Source organism: Osmerus eperlanus, chromosome 26 (genome assembly GCF_963692335.1).
Source record: "Osmerus eperlanus chromosome 26, fOsmEpe2.1, whole genome shotgun sequence".
Lineage (NCBI taxonomy): Eukaryota > Metazoa > Chordata > Actinopteri > Osmeriformes > Osmeridae > Osmerus > Osmerus eperlanus.
In genome coordinates, this window is record NC_085043.1 from 8605751 (window position 1) to 8625902 (window position 20152).

A 20152-nucleotide genomic window follows, 5' to 3' on the forward strand; every position below is an offset into this window, starting at 1 on the left:
CTGATCACATTGTGCTAACTCAAATTGTGTTTATTATGCTAATGGTACATGAAATTAAGAAATAGACCTTGATGCCAGAGGATTTAATTAATGGCCTTCAGGAAAGGCACTGAGACATAATTCATTTCTGAGTAAGTAAGTCTCATTTGCAGTTTCATGGGTCCTCGCGCAACTGATTGCCTGAGTTATTCTTGCAGATGTGCTTCTCACAGCATGTTCCTCCATTAGAAATGAACACCTCATTATATAAACTACCTAATTAAACATAATATGGCTCTGCCTTGACTCATTAATGCACAGGCTTCTATTCTCTGAAGGAGAGAAAGGAGAGAGAAATAGAGAATGAGTATTGAGAATACAACAGGCAAAGTCCATTAACCTTAGCTAAACCCTGGACACACAAGGCTCGGTAAATGGTGTCTTTAGCCTTGCTTCAAATTCACACTTGAATATGATCGCAACAAAACCGATTATGCAGGAGAAGGACAAGTAACTGTCTTTGCAGGGTTGCACTGTTGATGAGAACCTGGACCTTTTCACAAAGCACTGGTAGGATGGACCTGAATGTCTTCACACATGCCTTCCCCAGTAATGAACAGTGGACCCAAACCCCAGAGGACAGCAACACAAACCTCAATATATTAACACTTGGAAGGGATGAGAAAAGAATTCGACAAATGGGAACAAATGGGGGGTGGTTGGAGAGGGAAGGGGGGGGGAGGTAATACGAGCACACACAAAAAAATCGAGGCCACCCCTTTGAGCCTCAATCACCCCCATCTCCCCCGCCCCCAACCCAAACCCCTAACCAAACAAACACACTACACTTGTGAGCCTCAATAATTCAACACTAATTAAAAAGACACCAGAACACACAACCGCTTTGAGAGGGGCAGAGTCATTAATCCCAGGACTGCATACAGGCCTCACTGCCATAGCAGGGTTGAGGAGGGAGGCGGTTGGTTTGCCTTACCATGTGGATGGACTTTGGAGTCGTCATGGGACAAGAGGTGTTGTCCTGCATGTCGATGTACAGCTGTATCCATAAAAGCTTTACTGGAATCTCATTTGGACATTTTCTTCTTCCCCTTTGAGTAGTTTAAATAATTTCATAAAAGTGGTGCCCAGAAATAATATTGTTATAATTTTCTGTTTACGTTTTCTCTGTAGATGTGTGTTTAACCTATGATTCATAGTCCTCATTAATCCAAACAGCTAGTGGAAATATAAACATCACCACCCCATCTCTGTTCAATTTGTGTCCCATAATTAAGAGGGCAAGATACAGCATGTTAAAATAAATAATCACTTTCAGGGCTCCATTTCATGAGAAGAAAATATGATCCCTCGCTTGCCTAATTTCTCCTGTGAGTTTGTTCAGACATCTGGGGCCTTAGTGAAGCTTTGGTAAGCCACATTTGATCAAAAAACAGGCCCCTGGTCATTGAACGCCGGCATTTCCAGTGTAACACAAGACCTTCCTGAAACTCTCGAAAGCTGACAGTGCTTGACGTGAGCCGTGTTAATTACTGTAATGGGCACGCATTCTCATCAAGTCATTTTACATGTTTACATGTCCCCGGGCCTGTTGGAGTGTGCGGGGCGCTCCAGCCTGCTCGTGTGCCACCGCCGTCGCCGCGCGCCGCTAAGGCCTCGTTAGCACAGACAGCTGTTCCTCCCAGCCAGAGCTTGGTGAGAGTTGCGAGGGGCGATGGACGGGGCCGGGGAGAGAGCAACCCCCTCAGAGGGAGATGCTGTCAGAAATAGCAGCGCGCCACAAGGCGGGAAAAATGTCAATGAGTAATCAGAGAGAAAGTGCTCCCCGGGACATTTGGAGTCAATGCCCATCCCCCCCGCCAGCCCCCCACACTCTCAGCCCCTCACAGCTACCCTAGGAGAGGACTTAGTCTATTGATCAAGCCTCCCCTATCACGTCCTAACAGAATTACGGGGGCATGTCGTCAACCCATGCTGGTAATATACACGAGTGACCACGAAAAAGTTGAGCAAGTTCAGCATTCAGTCCCGAATACATTTTTAACAGCGTGAATCGAGCCATACAGATTATAACAAGATCAACTTTCTTGTGTCCTTTCCTGGAGACGACTATAGTATCGTTCCATGATGGTATGACGCTGGGGGAAGAGAATCCTTGTGGGCATGTGGTCAAGCAGAGCTCCAGAATGTTGTGCCCGTGCCTCATGCGGTGCAGAGAAAGGGCAAAGGGAGATGGGAAGTTTAGGTACACAAAAGCACCCCTATATTGCGAGAGGACTTTAAATGTCACGAATTGTGCCAAAGGTTTGTATACCTCTCAATATTAACCGGTTACTGGGACACAAAACTTGTGTTTGTAAAATCATGGTGGATACATGGCATTAGATTAAGGAACATTTCTAGGCACACTAAAAGCTTTGTAACAAATGAGCCCAAGTCACACATCCATGGCCATGGATTTTAATTGCCCCCAAACCCTAAAATGTGTGTAAAATTATGAGTGAGTTAAAAGGATTAACGGTATCTTTAATGGGTGACAATATTTAAATCAGCAGTTTATCCATGTCTGGAGAAATGTGGCAACGATGGTAACAATAAATATGAATTAGCTATTCTATTAAAGTATATTCTACGTCTCTGGAATGTGTGAACTATAAAAGCTTTAATTTCACTATCGTCTGAGGGATCTAACACCAATTTGTATTCTTTATGAGACCCCTCTCTGTGGCTGCCAGGGAAAGTCTTTGAAAAACAAATTCTTGGGAATTAAAGAAAAAGGATTAAAATATCATTAGGCACCGCCTAATTGAAGTCAATTCTAAGCAAACTTGAATTCAATTTCTGTTCATTAAATTGAGCGTTCTCTGCCTTTCTCCAATCATAGCTTTGAGCTTACAGAACAGAACAAGGCGCTAACTTAAAAATTATTAAATTGAAGGGAGTTTATTTGGCCTATTTGGTGTGCCAGATTGCTTTGATTCTGGCTCAGGGAAGAGGGATGAACAGCTGGAGGGGATATCAAATTGAAACCAAGCCTTAGAAAATTGAAGGAAACGTGAGCATAATAATATTTAATAATTAAATTCCCACAAACAATGGCAACTGAATGAAGTAATCTGCAAAAGTGCGCATCGTCATTTGCATAATTGACATAGTCCCCCTCTTCCCCCTCCTGTAAATGAATGATGAAGACAATAAAAGATGTTGCTAAAATTGGGAACAATAACAGCAAAATTTCATCAAGGCCCCCGCTTTCTGATTAATCTACTCTTGCAAATCAGTGCGGAGGAGAGAGAGAGAAAGAGTCAGAGAGAGATGCAGGGAGAGAGAGGGTAGGGTGGAGGCAGGTGATTAACAACAGCAGGGACTGCTGTGGCGGACAACCTGCCCTGCTTCGCTCGGCTCCGGGGGTGTGGGGTGTGTGTGGAGGGGGGGGGGGTGTGTGTATGTGTGTGTGTGTGTGTGTGTGTGGGGGGGGCGCCTCCACAGGAACACACCCCTCCCTGCAGCTGCAGCAGGAACTAGCTCACAGAATCACCCCCTGGATGAGTGCAACCCAAAATTCCTGCCATCATTTGTATTGTCGTTAACCCCTGTCTCACCAGTTCTGAGCATGCACACTCATTAGCCTTTGCCCATGTTTTGGACGGGAAAAAGGCGAGTTGGATAGTTTCTTATTTGAGGAGTGCCAAAGATATGAGGCGAGAACCTTTTTCTCTCATTAGCGATAGTCATAGCTGGGCTTGAAGGCCTGTCACCAGCATTGCATAGCAACGGTAAACACATCGTCCTGAAGGGTGATGAGCATTTTCATGATGTCTGTTGTGGACCACACACTGCTTCTCTGCAGGCTCTCTCATGGATCCCTTCGATCGTCTGTGGATATCCCTGACAGGTAGCCATCTACTCACTCAGCTTTCCGACCAATCAGAACTGTCCGTCACACAGTGGGAGGGGCATGCGTGGAATTTCGAAAGATTTAGCGGTTGAAAAAGGAATACGTGTGACTTCTACATGAGCGTTGCACATCACTGAGTTCAAATGAACAAACGCCACAGGCCACATCATGGTTTGTTGCACCATTGGCAAATATCCGAATGCTTGTGTGACATTGTACTGTAACAAATCAAGATTTCAGAATAAAGGCCTTTGTCTCAATCAGCATTTTCCATCTCTATGATCATTTAGATAATAATGATCTTCATCATTTAATGTTTACCCAGTCTGAAAACCGAGCATCATCTAGATTTATACTCCGACTATAATGCTCCTAATTGCATTTGTATTTAATAGTCAATTAACTTGATTAAATTCATATTTGAAATTTGATCCGACATTGGTTGAGGGGAGTGGGAGGGGGGAGGGGGAGGGGAAGAGATTGCTCAGTGGCCTTTTAAGTGAATCAAAGAGCAAAGCCGGCAAAATGACGCACCAGCAATCAGAGAGAGCACTGTGCACTCCAGAATCCACACAACACTGCTTGTGTCACAACCCATTACACGGTAAACAACACAGGCCCGACGAACTTGACCATAAGACATGCCGCCCAGAGCCCCACGTCCAAGCACTCTCCGGTTCGTATGTAGGAATAACACTGATTGATAACACTGAATACTGATTATACAGTATTAAAAGTAACACTGATATTTTGGGTAGACGTGCGGTGGTATTGAGTTATTGAAGCTCAATTTGTTACCACATTAACAGGTGCACGCATACTAAGTAGCCCTGAAAAGGGCAATAACCACAAAACTTAACTTATCTTCTTAGGAGGATGTGAAATGGGAAAATTTCAGGATTTATCCTTCACTGTAAGGGTATATCTGTGACACACAATGATACTACTTTCTAGCTCAAAAACAGATCCACTCTTCACTGCAATGTTGACAGCTCATATGCCATTAATACCATCAAACAATTACAGTTGTGATCGTCTGTGAGTGCTCAAGGTCCTCAGAGGCTTATTGTATTACAGCGTTTTTACTGTTACCCTTCCCTGGGATATTTCTTCCCAGCAACCTCCAATATCACCCCTGACTCCTTATTCCCGCAAGCAACCCCAACCCATGGCAGCTCTGTTGCAGATTCCACACAATTAGTGGCCTTAACGTACCGAGACATTCATTTGATTTTAACCTCCTCTGTCCAATTAACAAAATGTAGGTTGGAAAATAAATGGCAGACGCCCGGGCAAATTAATTATGTGTCCACCAAGCTGTTAGCCTGTGTGCACAGTACAGGGCTGGCACTGGGGGCTGGCCACACAAGCCATATGGCCTGTGTGAGAGAGGACTTTGTCTGAGGGGGGGCAGAGCTGCACACCCATTATTCTCACGGATATTTAGCCCTCAGACCTATTTACAGTTTCGATGCTGTACGTCTGTTCAACGTGCTGCATGAGACAGCATGGGATTAGCATAGTGGGTACTGCTAAGTCTGCATCCATTTTTTTTTTTTTTTTATTAGTCGAAACAGATGAACCTACCTAAAAATATTGTCACTTTTAATTGGTCTTTTGTAAGACGACACAGTTCGGTTTGGGGGGGGGGGGATGTCTGAAAACAACAGCCAATCACAAAACTAAGAATGCAAGCTGGGTTAGGACTTCACTGTGCAACGTAGCTTTTGGAAGATTGTGTGGGTTGAGACCATAGCACAGAATCACGATATTGCCAACTTCATACAACACAAACAAACACAATATTCACCAACCACAAATCATCTAACATGCCGTCCACTCTAGTAAAGGCAACGGTGTTGTTTGGTAATCCCTTCCATGTTCTGCTCCTGAACATAATCCAGTGATGAGGCTGACATTACAGACGAAAGGGACGTTCTCATAAAGCATGACAACACGTACTGTGTGTCGTGGCTCGGGTGGCGCCCCTGTCACGGAGAACCCACATGTGTCACCTTGCCCCTGACCGAGCACCTCCATCTTCATGCCTTCCGATAAGGTGTTTGACAAACATGAATCCCGCCATCTGTTCGCGCTCTGAGATTGGATCTGCTCGGAAGACAATCCCCTGGAAAAACACAGAGGCTTTAGGTCTTAATCCTTCACTGAATAGGACATTTGAACTTTGAACACTGTCTTTTTGTACGTTTTCACAGATAGGAAACACTGTCTTCCCTATTCAACATGTACCGCGAAAACAGGCATCATTTACACAAGGCTGGGAGAATCAATTAACATTGGCCAAGATGGACGATTTCAAATGCATGAGTCCAAAGTAATGAGTGGCAGGTGAACAGGGGTTTCAGTTGCAAAAAAATGACTATTAATTGTAAAATAAATCTCTTGCGCACACAAACAGGTGTAACTGTTTTGTCACACGTGTTACTGTGGTTATACATAGACCTGGATTCAAATTATAATTATGAATGTATGTTAGTAATTAACTGTAATGTTTAACATCAAGTCCTTCTTAAAACAACTACCATTCTGTCCAGAATAATCCTGCTATACAGACACAGCCAACAATCTAGCAAATGTGTGTGACAATCCAGCATGCTGTGCACTCTCAGGAACCACAATCTTCTTACAGATATGCATGAGACACTCTCATATTAAAAGATTTCCTTTGTAAGGACCTTTCATTGGTAGTCAATGAACTTGGATGAACCTTGATTCTCAATACAAAGACTGATGGAAAACAAACCAATTACATTAATGGATTTGTCAAGACTATTATTTAGATATCTATTAGATATACTTTGTCTCCCTCAAGTGGTTTTTCATGGAAATGCAACACACCTTTAGTGACTTTATGAAACAGCCTTGAAAAAATACCTACTTAAAAAGAAAAGTGTAAATGGTAATTGATAGAAATTACCATTTAGAATATAATAAACCCTTAATAAAATAAAGCTTCTCAAATGTATTTTAACAGAAATTTTCTCCTGTACTCCCTCCTTTTAAATCATGCTGTTACCCAACCAAACCACCAGGGGGCGCCATTGTAGCATGAAAGTATGATTGTGGATTTAACCAACATGATTTTACCTAATCTGCTGGTAAGCACTTCAAACTCTCCTTGACTGGCTGGTGTGGACTGCTCATCGGGGAGAGGAATTTATAAAGGGAAGAGGGGGTGGGGGACCTGGTCCTCAGGGACCACTGTCCTGCATGTTCCAGATGTTTCCCTGCTCCAACACTCCTGATTCATGGTCGTTATCAGGCTGCTGCAGAGCTTGATGGCGACACCCATTCATTTGAATCATGTGTGTTGGAGCAGAGAAACATCTGAAACATGCCGGACTGTGGGCCCAGAGAATCGGGGTTGAAGAGAGAAAAACAGGTGCCCATTGAGTGTGATACAGTCAGGTTCTGTGTCACTGTAGTAGAGTTTCAATATGTAGCCGGTAAATTAGCCTCTGGGATATTATTTGTTTGTGACAGCACAGCGCAAACAGGAAGCTGGAGTATGCTATAGGAATCCTCTGCTTGTTGCCCAGTGCTCTAGTGATGACAATAATACTGGCTATACTAGCGCGGTGTGGATTTAATGTACTGTATTAAAATGATTTGGGATTCATTATTAATACTAGATATCAGGCATCTTTAGTATCCCACTGTATATGTAAAGATGGTTTAAGAAAGCACAGGGTGACAGAGATTCAACAATTGGAATACAATTGGAATAGGTTACTCACCTCACTGTAGTCAAATCTGCCATAATACCATTGTTCTGAAGGTTGCTGAGGAAGTTAGTTACAACTCTCCTTGCACTTTTGACTTCCTTTGAATGCTGCAAACAAGCTGAAATATCTGTTTTCTAAATCTGTTGACAAATATGAAAGAAGAATTATAATCTCTTAAAGGCTCATCATAATTGAAAGTACTGTGCTAATTACTAAATGTTTATGTTGAATAAAAGGATTTGAAAACATAAACAGATTATATGCACAAAGTAGAGTAAGGCCTTTTACCGGACGGATATAAACTACCTATCCTATGATAGCCTATATGAACCCAAAGATATCCTAGTTGATGGAAAATAAGGTAACAGGTGACAAGGCATATCCCAACGATCTACTGTTGTCATTGGCACCTTTTTGATTTGGTAGGTGATTATAACCCCCCCACCACACCCACCCACCCACCCACCCACATAGGCAATGCCATTAGGAGACTTCCTGGGAAAATGCCCGGTGGGGGTGGCGTGTACAGTAGTACAATTGATCACATGACTCGAAGTGTATTCTGTGCAACTGCTGAACCTAATGTTAAACTTAAGTCTCTCAATCGTTAGAGAAGCCGGTGGTTATGTAGTGACATTTCGTGCGTCCAAGATTTTAAGATGGTTGTGATTGTTTAATTAGCTCTAGCACTTCGAAAAGGAAATATTCTACAGCACGGGGCTTTTTTAAACTACTGATCATGTCACAGCATAGATATTCTATATTTGTAAATCCAGGATAGGCGAAGTGGGTTTCCTTATGTAGCCTAATCAAGGCTAGGCTACCTTCAGTAGGACTGTTGCTGTCCCAACATCCTCTGTCCCGAGTTTGAAAGTTGCGAGAAGATGGCGGCGGCCGATTCCCTACAGGTAAGCAACTCCCTTCAACTAGATAAATAGATTTAACGGGTTATTACACTTGCTGAATATTTGTCTGCGATACAGTTAAACCATAGACGCACATACTATACATTCTGGAGGCATCAGTGTCTTAAATTAAACTACTCTACTTTAAACTCCGTCTGTCCCGGAGATAACAACCAATGTGTCCAATCGGTACCTCGGTCGGTGGTAGTGCTACACCAGAATGGAGGTAGCCTATAACCTGGTCAGCTGCAGGAACCGCAACTGAAACATTTATCATCTTAAATAAATAATCAATGACTCGACACTTCTCAATTCTGATATTCAGTGGAATCGGTAATTGTGGTGATTGTCAACACTAAGTTCCCTACACCGAAACGTAGGCTGTCCGTTGCGAAGAATCGTGTTTTAAACACTGTGGTCAAGCCTAGGATTTAAAAGCCTTCTTTTATTCAAACTGGGATCGATACTTAAAGCATGCTAAGTGGATTATACATGGACATACCTACAGTAGGCTCAATTATTTCCTCTGGAGTAACACCACGTGTGTCCACTGTTACAGTGTTAACATTAGTCAAGCGATAATAAAGTATGACTTTGTACAAAAGTTCTCTTCGCCCATCCAAGAACAGCTTTAGGCAGAAGGGTTTAAGAGAGAGAGGGAGAGGTAACTGAAACAAAAGTTCAAACTAGCCTATCCCTCATATGTTACGGTCGAATGGACTGTCTTCTGATATTGTGGCCCCATCTTTGATACAGTATCACTGGAAACACACCAGTCTTTGAGACGATGAATGGGTGTCTGATTTAAACGTGACGGTGGCAGAAGTCAGGGACTGTTTATCAAGACTAAGGCCTTGATGCTGATCCAACATCAGGACCATGCTGCATAACATGTCTTTCAAGGCCCCTAGATCAGGTCTTACACTCAAGACTGTTGAAGAACACAGGCCCAGGTGTCTGGACCCCACATTGGTTTTGATTTTAAGACCCTTACCGGTAACCCAACTCTTAACCTGCCTGTTTACATCAATGGGATCTTATCCAGTCTGAAGGCTTAGCAGGATTTGCCCTCTCCAAACTGCTTATCAGCTATTCTGATGTCAGTGGAGAGAAAATACAGAGCATTACAGTCAGACAGACTCTGCTTCTTGTTCTACAGGCCTAGTTGTTCCTCAGCATTGAGTGATTTGTGCAGAACAAGCACAACTGGTGTGGTCTGTACAAAAAATATTCCGATCTGGTTACCCATAACTCAGAATGAACTAAATGAGTCAGTCACCTTGCTTTGTAAATCAAAGTAGTAGATGTTTAAAAGCTATGAATTTATCTTAGATGAGGTTTTTAAACATATATTAAAATGTAACTTAGTTGTTATAGCGATGTCTCGTCACCCTATTCCATAGATAGCAGAGGCTATGAACACCCAGCTCTGTGGCCGTACGCCTCTAAATCATATGAAGCACACCAACTTAATGTAATCCCTGTTGTGAGTAAGCTTTGGTCTGGCTGTGCTGTAGCCCAAACCAGAGAGTAGAAAACACCACTGAAGTCTTGATTTCACTTAAGGGAATGTCGACTTGCAAAGTGCCAGCAACATTCTGAAATCGGAACACAGTTCTTGAATGGATGTGATTCGACGCAAGGAGCGTTCATAAAAATCCGTCACGGTGTGTGTGTGTGTGTACGTCTGTGCGTAACAGTGCTTCGGGTCATTGTGATGTGTTCCCAGGCATTCCTAGTCATTGGCTGGCCTGTGCTCTTTTGTTGAAGTCAGCTGGTGTGTTTGAGGTCATTGAAAAGGAGCTCCACTGGGGAGGCTCTGTGTTCTCCAGCCGCAGATTAGAGTCCACTTTAGATCGTTACGTAAGCAGAACATGACGCCACAGCCAGATTACCGATCTACAGGCAAATCACAGGGGGGGAAACAGTGGATTATTAGGTGACAGACCTCATATTGGGGTTGATCTATGACAATTTCAATAGTCGGGAGACGGGATCAAAATAACCCCTTCCCCCCCCCCCCCCCGGTTCGTTTCCAGGGAGACACCAGGAGTCTCATGGTGTGTGAGCGTCTGGGCCTGGGCCAGAACCTGGACCTGTCGGACACCATGGTGCAGCAGAGACTGGAGGAGATCAAAGACCAGATCAAGAGGGAGATCCGCAAGGAGCTGAAGATCAAGGAGGGGGCGGAGAACCTGCGCAGGGTCACCACCGATAAGAAGAGCCTGGCCTACGTGGACAACCTGCTGAAGAAGTCCAACAAGAAGCTGGAGGAACTCCACCACGAACTGCAGGAGCTCAACGCCCACATTGTGGTGAAGGACCCAGAAGACCTGCCAGGTATTACAAGTGTGAGTGTGTGAGTGTGTGAGTGTGTGAGAGAGAGACACAGAGAGACACAGAGAGACAGAGAGAGAGAGAGAGAGAGACACAGAGAGACACAGAGAGACACAGAGAGACACAGAGAGACAGAGAGAGAGAGAGACACAGAGAGAGAGACACAGAGAGAGAGACACACAGAGAGAGAGACACACAGAGAGAGAGAGAGTTATGTTATGAGATAAACGATAAGGCGATAGCCAGACTTTTCTTTCTTTTCTCTCTTTTTTTCGTACTTTCTTTTTTCATACTTTTTCTATTGTTGAACCATTCAGACACGTTGGGTTTATCTGTGTCCTGCTGTTCTCTCCCTGTGCACTGCCTCACACTTTGCATGTGGACTCCTGCCCTGCTCCACATCAATCACCATTGCATAATACTCAGTCTTTTCCCAGTGCTGGTTAGCCTATAAAGGCTTGGCAGAGTTTCAGTGTCCCACAATAAATCACATGGCCTCAGTAAGCAAATTAATTTGGTGAGGAGGAACCAATAGTTGGGTTCGTAGGTGTCACCTATTTGATTATATTGATTTATCCCTTAGAGTGCAGGGAATATGTTTACATATTTACATATCAGTGAGGCCTTTTGAAGATAAAGAGATTATGACAAATTGGAAGTATTGGGCAACCCAGATTGAATGTTTAATTTATTCTTAACATTTAATAATATACATTTGAACTCCATTCCTCTTTTTGCGATAATGTCATAATCGTGTATGCTTTAAAATGGCCAAAGGATTTTGCGTTGAAGGAAAGGATTGTGCATGCTTTCGTTTTGAACATGAGGTCACGTGAGGAAAACGGTGTTGTATTATTGTGTTTGTCCAGGACAGGACTCTGTTTGTCAGTTACATAAGTTTGCCATTGATGTTAATGCTTTTCCATTTCACCTGGGAAAGTGACAGAACCCTGTATCGTACCCACACACACACAAAAACAGAGCTTGTCTACACAAGTCCTGAATATGTCCCACTGTTTCAGTCGGATCGTTAATTGCGTTCCTCAACTCTTGATAAAAAATGTGAGTGTGAACAAATCGTTTCACAATAGACAATCAAGGCTCTCTGCATGTTCTCGTGTTATGACTTTGAGAAGCCTGTAACCTGGCCTGTTCCAGTGTGAACTCATGTTCCAAGGCCTGATTTCTGACTGGTCTCCTCTCTGCTAACCTCTCCGCTAACCCTATCTAGCCATGACGTTTTCAAGCTTCAGCGCAGCACAGATCTCATCTCTGGAGGAGAAAACAGACGCAGCTTAGCATCAGCTTTCCATCCTTCTTCTCTGTGATCCCATTGGTCAGGGCAGCTAAACCAGAGGCCAACCACCTTCGGACTTCCCTGACCTCCTGTTGTGTTGTGTGTAGATTCAATGTGCCAGGATAACCCAGACACCCCCTGCAGCGAGTCGAAGATGAGCAGCAGTAGATTAGCGGCCCTGAAGAAACAGAACGACATCGAGTTGAAAGTGAAACAAGGGGCGGAAAACATGATCCAAATGTATTCCAACGGATCCTCCAAGGTACCTCCATCCTACCCACCTAGCGACTGTTTGTTTGTGTTTGTTTGCATATGGCCCAGCCTTGGTTTATGACTGTATTCCAGTTTCAAGGCCAGCTCCCTACCGCCCGACTATACTGCACCAACTGCCCTTTTGGTTGTGTTTGAATTTCCTGTTCCTCCGCGTTGCTTGCAACAAAGGCAGGCAGCAGTCATTTGTTTAAGAGCTCAACCCCTCCCGTCTAAATGGCAGAGAGAGAGGTCTGCAGGGACTAAGATACTATACAGCTCTCTAGCCACGGGGAGGGAGTGGGCGCGAGCGAAACATATTCTCTCAACCTCCAGAACCTTTTTCACATTTTACCGTGAAGGTCATTGGACAAAATGAGAGGACAGTGCAACCTTTTAGTCCCTGGAATATGCGCCGTTGTGTGTAAGGTTCAAATGTGCCTCCGCAGGATCGAAAGCTGCTAGCAACCGCCCAGCAGATGCTCCAGGACAGCAAGACGAAGATCGAGTTTATCAGGATGCAGATTCTCAAAGCCAGCCAGAACAACGACATGGCCTTTGAGAACAGTGATGGTACTGTAGAGTCTGAACTAAGGCCCAGTTCACCCGGAATGTTTTCTAAAGCGATCTCAGAAAGTTTCCATACACTTTACAAGTACAGTTACAGTACAGTTACAGGAAATCGATATACATAACATTGATCACGTAACATTGATCATTTGACTCTGACCCCACAGTCTCTGTGGCCAAACCCATGGCGAGTGCTCTGGACATGAGGTTGGAGGAGTTGCGACATCACTTCCGGATCGAGTCTGCTGTCGCAGAAGGTGCCAGAAACGTCATGAAGCTGCTGGGTTCTGGCAAGATCACAGAGAAGAAGGCTTATTCTGAGGTGATCCCATCCTAATCCCTGTCTCCAGTGCCTTAATCACTGTTCACCACTGGACAGTCAGTGATTGTTATCACAGTTATATGTATAGAATACGCTATGTAGTGGTCCATTGAACTCAAATATTGAGATGGAGGAGTTCTATGAAGACGTGACCATCAGTCACTCACACACACACACACACACAGCTAACATCTCAGGTTCAGGTTTGTGTGTGTATTTCACATTTTACATTTTGTCATTTAGCAGACGCTCTTATCCAGAGCGACTTACAGTAAGTACCGGGCCTTGTACGTGCCTTGCCCAAGGACACAACGTCATTAGGCAGAGCCGGGGATCGAACCAGCAACCTTCTGATTACTAGCCCGATTCCCTAACCGCTCAGCCACCTGACTCCATGGTGTTGCGCCAGCGTGGAACGTGACCTGAGTGCTTGTCGTCATGTTTTTCCGCCCCCTCGTTGTCTAGGCCCAGACCCAGTTTATCGAGTCCAGCCAGAAGCTGGACCTCCTCAAGCTCTCCCTGGAGCAGAGGCTGAGCGAACTGCCCAAGAACCATCCCAAGAGCTCCCTCATCATGGAGGAGCTGGAGCTGGTGGTGTCTCCCGCCCTCAGCCCGCGCCACAGCGTTTACTCTGCCAACAACCAGTACAGCACAGTCACCAAGCCGGCAGCGCTAACAGGTAAGCTCTCCCTCCATGGCTAACAATGGGGATTTTTGTTGTTGTTTTTTTGTTGTTGTTCTTCTCAGGATGGGTGTCGCTCCGGTAACCAATGCCCTTAACACAGGGGCCCGGGTTCGAATTCGGCTCAGGCCATTTCCTGCATGTCTTCCCCCTCTCTCTCTCTCTCTCTCCCTCCCTGCACTCCTGCGGTTGTCTCTCTCAGACTGTCCTATCGATAAATACAACCGAAAAAAAGGCCTACAATCGTCTCAGAAAACAGTGGTTGATGTGTAGGGCTGTGGTCCCCGTGTCCCCCAGGCACCCTGGAGGTGAGGCTGATGGGGTGCCAGGACCTCCTGGAGAGCGTGCCCGGTCGCTCCAAAGCCACGTCCACTTCCCTCCCCGGTTGGAGCCCCTCCGACCGCTCCTCCCTGCTGAGCCGCGCCAACAAAACCAGGGGGGTCAGCGCCCGCGCCCTCTCCAAGTCTGACGACCTATCCAGTTGAGTCGGCGCACCCGGTTCCCGCCTCTTGCACATCTACCGTGACTGCCGATTGGCTCATGGGAGAAGAGTGACGGAAAGCTCTGGTCGATGTTAAGTTTCGTCTGGTGTTTTGTCTCCCTAAGATGAGATCAGCGCTGTCCTGAAGCTAGACAACGCCATGGTGGGACAGACCAGCTGGAGACCAGCTAGTAACCAGGCCTGGGACCAGAAGTTCACACTGGAACTGGACAGGGTACAGTCTTATCAGTCGCCACCCACACACATACGATACAAACCCACGCGCACGCAGAGTATAGGTAAATATGCCCAAGGTCTATCTGGATTTACCTTTTCAAATATCCTCAAGCTATCAGCTTGGTGTTGCAAATTTCTTTGTGGAACAGCTCTAGTTTGTCTCACGACAGGCAACGTGAGGGCTGCTAGCTAATCTGAAATTGCGCAAGCTCCTCAGAGGCCAGGGACAGCCGCCACTAAGTTGCCTTAGTCTCCTCTGAAGCCCTCAGTAGTCTTTTAGTCAGACATGACTTTCAACCAGTGGGTGTTTAACTGAGGACAAAGTTCTGCTTAACCCTACAACTACCCTACAACTACACAAAACCTACTAGTTTCCCAGGGTCCCAAACTAACCCTGCTAGATGAGAAGGATCTACAGTACGTCTATACAGCCGTTGAGGGGGCCAAAGTTTAGTTTCTTTCGCGGAAAACCGCAATAGAATCATGACGGATCCTGTGTGTGGCCCACAGTCCCGTGAGCTGGAGATCGCTGTGTACTGGAAGGACTGGAGATACTTGTGCGCTGTCAAGTTCCTCCGGCTAGAAGACTTTCTGGATAACCAGCGTCATGGCATGTGTCTCTACCTGGAGCCCCAGGGCAAACTCTTTGCTGAGGTACGCCACATGCTCTCTTCCTCATCTTCCATTCCCGCCAAATGTACCCCGGTAATGGAACGTACACTCTAATAACCACGCGCCCGCATGTATGTTCGATATTTGTAATCGTGTTTTGTGGTTTTATTCCGACAAGGTGACGTTTTTCAACCCTGTCATCGAGAGGAGACCGAAGCTACAAAGGCAAAAGAAAATCTTCTCAAAACAACAAGGTGCGGTTGGTGTTTGTGTTTACTGCATGAAGGTTAGATGTTCTCCCACCGTCCTGTACTCACCCTGTATCGTGCCGCGTCCCTCAGGTAAGACCTTCCTGCGGGCTCCCCAGATGAACATCAACATAGCCACCTGGGGTCGTCTGGTGAGGAGGGCCATCCCGTCCGTCAACAGCTCCTTCAGCCCTCAGGGCACGGAGCTGACCTCTGACCTGGGCCCTGAAACGTACACCGAGCTAGCCCCCCAGCCCGGCTCCATCAGGTGACCACCCTCACCTCTCAGCCTCCTCTGTCACTCAGATGGAGATATAAGATGTATGTTGTCTGTCGGCCAGCTCTTGAACAACCCCCTGATCTCTCTCATCTCTCCCTCTCTCTTCCTCTCTCTCTCATATCTCTCTCTCTCCATCTCTCTCGCTCTCTCCATCTCTCTCTCATATCTCTCTCTCTCTCTCTCCATCTCTCTCTCATATCTCTCTCATCTCTCCCTCTCCCTCTCTCTCTTCCTCTCTCTCATATCTCTCTCTCTCCATCTCTCTCTCATATCTCTCTCTCTCTCTCTCTCTCTCATATATCTCTCCCTCTCCTCAAAGTGATTCAACGGTGTCCAGACTGGACTATGACGAAGATCTCTTTACTCCCTTGAAGCGACACTCTATGGCTCTGGATATCACAGAGCTTCTGGAGACGCCAGTGTTGGGGAGAAAAACTGAGGAAGGACAGGAAGTTCAGGTGGTTATGGGATGTATTTTATCTGTAGGAATGTGCAGTATTCCATACTTTTAAAATACAAACGTGATTTTCCTTTCTGGACTTTTTGAACTTATGTTTGGACGTGCTTTCCCCCAGGCTGCTCTGTCTACATTTGACTTCCTGAATGACAGTAGGAACAGCGTGGTGGGCCAATCAGATCTGGACCAGGAAGTGGAGCCGCCATCCGAACGCGAGCCCCCCGTTACCCAGCACACCACAGAAACGAGGTTTGCCCTCAGACTTAAAGTCTCCAAGTGTGTTTTAGATGTGAAGCACCTGGATGTGAATCTAAATGTGACTGCTCTTCTCGTCTAGACCAGAGTCCCAGTTCAGTTTGGAGGACTTCAGATGTTTGTCCGTTTTAGGCCGGGGGCACTTCGGCAAGGTACGGTCACCCTGTCTCACTGACTGACTCATTAACGTCACACGATGATATGCCGTCACCAGATTTCTAATCACCTTGACATTCAACAGGTGCTTTTGTCAGAGTACAAAAGCACAGGGGAGATGTTCGCCATTAAAGCCTTGAAGAAAGGGGACATTGTGTCACGTGATGAGGTGGACAGGTAGGACATCTTTTAAAACGAGCAAAGATATGATTGCGGTTACATTCTTCGATCCACCCATGGTGTTCAGCGGTGATACGTTTGGCCGTGATCATTAACCCTCCAAGATGATCGTTCAGGCGACTTGATCTGACTTCCCTCCTCCGCGCAGCCTCATGTGTGAGAAGAGGATCTTTGAGACGGTGAACAGCATCCACCACCCATTCCTGGTCAACCTCTTTGCCTGCTTCCAGACCAGCGAGCATGTGTGCTTCGTCATGGAGTACGCGGCGGGCGGAGACCTGATGATGCACATCCACGCCGACGTGTTCTCCGAACCCCGGGCGGTGTGAGTAAAGGCCTCCATCCTCTTCATCCTCGCCACAGTCCGTTAGGAAACCGGCTGTGTCAAACTTCCTCCATCTCTCTGCCCCTCAGGTTCTACGCTGGCTGTGTCGTCCTCGGATTACAGTATCTTCACGACCATAAGATTGTTTACAGGTGTTTATACGTTCAGCACCCTTACAGAGACATTTGGTCATTTAAAAATGACCCCTGGCCCCTCAGCCTGGCCTTCTGATTAACCTTTGAATGTCCTCAACAGAGACCTGAAGCTTGATAACTTGTTGCTGGACACAGAAGGCTATGTGAAGATCGCCGACTTTGGCCTTTGCAAAGAAGGTCGGTAAAACATATTCATATTGTCGGCATAAGGCCGCTGTATCGAGTGTTGTAGTGAATTTTTTACGTATCTTTTGGATATTTTTCCCCCTGCAGGGATGGGCTTTCAAGACCGGACTAGTACATTCTGCGGCACACCAGAGTTCCTTGCTCCGGAGGTGCTGACGGAGACGTCATACACGCGGGCTGTGGACTGGTGGGGCCTGGGGGTGCTCATCTTTGAGATGCTGGTTGGGGAGGTGAGTGCTTTACCATGGTAACTAAGCTAGCCTGCCACTGTTGTTTTCAAAGAATGACAAGTTGAATCTAATGAAACCGCAGCGGTTGTAATGGTCTGTTATCTGTTTGGATTTATTTTATTTTGAGGCTTTTCACAAACCAGAACTTACCATATAAAACACAGTCTTTAAATATCTCATACTTACATCATCATTTTTGTATTTTTTCCCCCCGTGGTGGTAGTCTCCTTTCCCAGGGGACGATGAAGAAGAAGTATTTGACAGCATCGTCAACGATGAAGTTCGCTACCCCAGATTCCTCACCACGGAAGCTATCTCTATTATGAGACGGGTGAGCTTTAATTAGAAGGATCCTGTCTAGTTTATGATACCGTACTCAGAACTTAGGACTTGATATACATGATTGCACCCAGAAAATATTACCGTCGATTGACTGACGCACGTAACGTGATCTTCGGACCATTTCCATCCCCAGCTTTTGAGAAGAAACCCGGAGAGACGTCTCGGGGCGGGCGAGCGAGACGCAGAGGAGGTCAAAAAGCATCCTTTCTTCCGAGTACGTCCCCCCCATACGTTGTTTACATTGGCCGAAACAGACTTGTGTTTATCTTCCTGACCTCCTGTCTCTTGCGTTTACTCCTCAGAACATGGACTGGGACGGCCTGCTCGCCAAGAAGGTCCGCCCACCTTTTGTCCCCACCATCAAGGGCAGGGAAGACGTCAGCAACTTTGATGAGGAGTTCACCTCGGAGGCTCCCGTCCTGACCCCGCCCAGGGAGCCCAGGGCTCTGACGTCCAGCGAACAGGAAATGTTTGATGACTTTGACTACATTGCAGACTGGTGTTAAGCCCTCCGCCCAGCCACCCTGCGCCCTCCTCGACACTGTGAACGGCACCAGAGCAGCAGCAGCACCCAGCAGATACGAAACAATGACAGCACCCGTGGTTGGGTCCTGCTATGCTGCTGTCTGTGCCATAAGGGATTTAAACAGATTTTTTTTCCAGAAAGTTTTGACATCAAAAAGGTTTTTAAGTGTACCATTTTTTTAAGGTAGAGGTCTTCTATCACTCATGTTGCTCTTGTCATATGAACCTGTTCTGCATCAGCTCTTGGCCACTTTCATATGAAAAAAGGATGGACTGGGGATCGAGTGAATGGCTTGAATTGTGTCTGCTAAAGAATTGGCAGACAAAAACCGTTTGTCTGCCGATGACCTAATCTGGTCCTATGTTTCTTGTTTTTATTTAAAGATGCCTTAAACATTGACGGAACACAAAACGTTGTAGTAACCATCACTGAAAACCTACCAAAGTTGCCAAATGTTCATTCGATTTCTTTGGACTCGGCCAGGTGTTTCCTGCAATACTTGATGGTTTCCAGCTTTGGTGTCGAAATAAGAATTACCATTCCATTATGTGTTTTGGTATAATGGAAAAATATTAATTTTATACTATTTTTGTAAGCACACCAGAATCTCGAATCGGATGTATAGTGTTTTATAGAATTCCTGGAAGGAGGCATTTTAAAATAAGCAAAGTGCACAGCTCAATGTTGCAAGTTCAGAATTTTAAAAGGAATGTATATGATAGAGATGTTTACATCATATGGCTGGTTAAAACTGGCAGAATATAAGTAGATCGACACTGTATTTTTAAATGCAACTTAGTCTGGTTATGTAGAACGACAGACAGCCTACTTTTGTCAACAAGATAAATAATCCATGCTGTGTAGAAAAACTGGCTTTTGATTATATTGATTTATGATCTCAAATGTTTACCAGTTTACCAGCACTGGGGCTGATTATGGGATGTCAGATAAATCTCCTGGGAAACAAATGTTGCAGTGAGACCAGATTTCAAAATGGTCCCAAAACTCATTAAATTCATGGTGGACTTTGAAAGTCTGTGGTCTGTCATTTACTTTTGCCAGAGGGTTACTGACATTTCACAAAGATAGACATTAAACAAAGTACATTTGAAAGGTGACAAGGTTCATGGGAGAATGCACAACCAGTAATTCTGGTCAAACGTGTTACACTACCTTGAACTTCAAGCCAAAGGAAAGATCTTCACATTTAGCCATGGGTTACTTTTCAGGGGACCTGACTGACTGCTTCATCGTCATGCCGACCCAAGTAATTAAAATACGTGAGTTCATATGAATGTAAAAACATAACACACCTCTATGTTTCATACATTTTGTTGCGTAACTCCTAACCAGAGTAACAGGACCTCACCTCAACTGCTCATTAAATGTAACAGGACAGAGTTTTTCCAGTCTTTTAGACTGGTGATGGAGCCTGCCAAACAGGTCCACCAGGTCGAAAAGGTTCGTTTGAAAGGAAAA

General features: G+C 45.4%; 1 protein-coding gene across 1 annotated transcript; it reads left to right on the plus strand.

Annotated features, from left to right (window-relative positions):
* The first annotated feature begins 8247 nt into the window (after window positions 1-8247).
* LOC134012647 (serine/threonine-protein kinase N2-like) lies at window positions 8248-18831 on the plus strand. Its single transcript, XM_062452173.1, has 22 exons — window positions 8248-8549; window positions 10586-10886; window positions 12288-12442; window positions 12879-13002; window positions 13167-13321; window positions 13787-14000; window positions 14301-14483; window positions 14610-14719; window positions 15232-15375; window positions 15512-15587; window positions 15675-15849; window positions 16181-16319; window positions 16437-16567; window positions 16656-16725; window positions 16815-16906; window positions 17058-17234; window positions 17324-17386; window positions 17490-17566; window positions 17663-17805; window positions 18029-18136; window positions 18281-18361; window positions 18450-18831. The coding sequence occupies exons 1-22, from the start codon at window positions 8526-8528 to the stop codon at window positions 18651-18653; spliced, it is 2946 nt and encodes a 981-aa protein (XP_062308157.1). The 5' UTR covers window positions 8248-8525; the 3' UTR covers window positions 18654-18831.
* Window positions 18832-20152: the final 1321 nt, after the last annotated feature.